General features: G+C 40.3%; 1 gene segment (V, D, J or C); it reads right to left on the minus strand.

Moving 5' to 3' along the window:
- Positions 1-401: 401 nt before the first annotated feature.
- Positions 402-938, minus strand: LOC124235054 (T cell receptor alpha variable 9-2-like). The segment is given in 2 exon segments: positions 402-736; positions 857-938. Coding segments are annotated over 2 exon segments (381 nt in total).
- Positions 939-1,637: the final 699 nt, after the last annotated feature.

The following is a 1,637-nucleotide window of genomic DNA, read 5'->3' on the forward strand; positions in this document are numbered from 1 at the left end:
TTCTGTCAGGAAGACATTCTGCAGGTGCCACCCTCTCTGGCACACTTTTTCTGTCTAAAAGTGTAATAAGACATGCCAATACCCACTAGCCTGTCCTGGAACAGCTTGTGGGGGCTGGACTTTAACTGCAAGCATGAGCACGGAAACCACTACATTCTTCGTATGGTTTTACTTTGAAATTACTTTCATCCTGAATGAGTAACTATTGGTGTCAGATTGTTTTCAATTTCACTGATGAAGAGTTGAGTATGGTGAGTTTTCACTTCTTGTTCTCATGCGCTAGCCATTTGTATGGTATTTGTATCAACCAGAGACTGAGAGACTAACAATCACAGACTTTGATGAAATCAGAGTGGATCAAACAGTCAGAGGCACTCAGCAGCCAGGCCACTAGTCACTGCTCAGAGTTTTTGCTCAGCTCCCCCTGCAGTTCCTGTCACTGTGTCACTCATAGCACAGTAGTACATAGCTGAGTCTGACTCTAGGACTGAGGCTTTCTCCAAGTGGAAGGAGGCGCTTTCTTTATTGTATGTGGCTTCAAAACCTTTGTTGGTTTCCTTCTTGTTGGGTGTCATGGCTCTGAGGAGGACCTGCGGACCTTCTCCAGGATATTGAACATACCAGAAAAGAGTGGGGTACCCTGTGGCTGAATAAGTGCAGTTTATAGTCAGGGAAGCCTCTTCTGAGAGGGTCACTTGGCCTTCCATCTGGGTCACTGAATCTCCATAAGTTTGCCCTGTGGAAAAATAAAAGGGATCTGTATCACCTTTGGCATAAAGCTCTGGGATAAAATAACGATTAAAGATTTTGCTGACATAGAAGAAAGAGCACAAATTTTAAGAGGCATTTTACTTACCAAGCATTAAGAGTACCACAGTCACCAAGGCTGGAGCAGAGTTCATCTCTGGAGTGTCACCTAAATAATGTTCTTGATTCTTAACATGAAGAAATGTCAAAATCACAGTGAAATGATAAGTGGAAACCTATGTTTCACTCAGGAAATGTGTTTGTGTTAGGAAGCTGCACCCTCTGGTGGACAGGGACTGAAATGGGATACATGTTTCCTAGACTCCTCCCAAATCAGCACTATGTTCCCATCCCTGACCTCATTTATAAGGCACATGTCAGTCTTCAGGTGACCCTTTAAGGTCTATTTTGTTCTTAGGACCCACCTGACATGGAAATTTTTAAACAGAGAATCCCAGAATATTTCTTGCCACTGAAGAGATATCAATTTTCTTGAGCATTTTAATATAGTGCTAAATATTCTCATGGATCCACTGTGAGCCAACCCCTAATCCACTAGAATGTCAGAAAAGAGTTTGGGTTAAAATCAGAGGAAAGATTAAGAAGTAGAATCAAAGTGAATGATTCTCTGTTTTCAGCACTGTAACCTAACATAGAGAATACTGACTGACATTTATTGTCTGTTTACTAAATAGTTGTTAAACAAAAATAATAAACAATCTTTGGGAAAGGAATCACTACTACCTGAATTACAATATTTTGCCAGTCCTTAATTATATCAATGTAAGGAATGTGATCTTCTTAATAAAAGCTTTTTTAGGAGAAAAAGTCACACTATCTTACCAATAGTCAAATATTCCCGAATTCCCGAATTTCAGAAAACGTGAAAA

This window comes from Equus quagga, chromosome 2 (genome assembly GCF_021613505.1).
Source record: "Equus quagga isolate Etosha38 chromosome 2, UCLA_HA_Equagga_1.0, whole genome shotgun sequence".
NCBI lineage: Eukaryota > Metazoa > Chordata > Mammalia > Perissodactyla > Equidae > Equus > Equus quagga.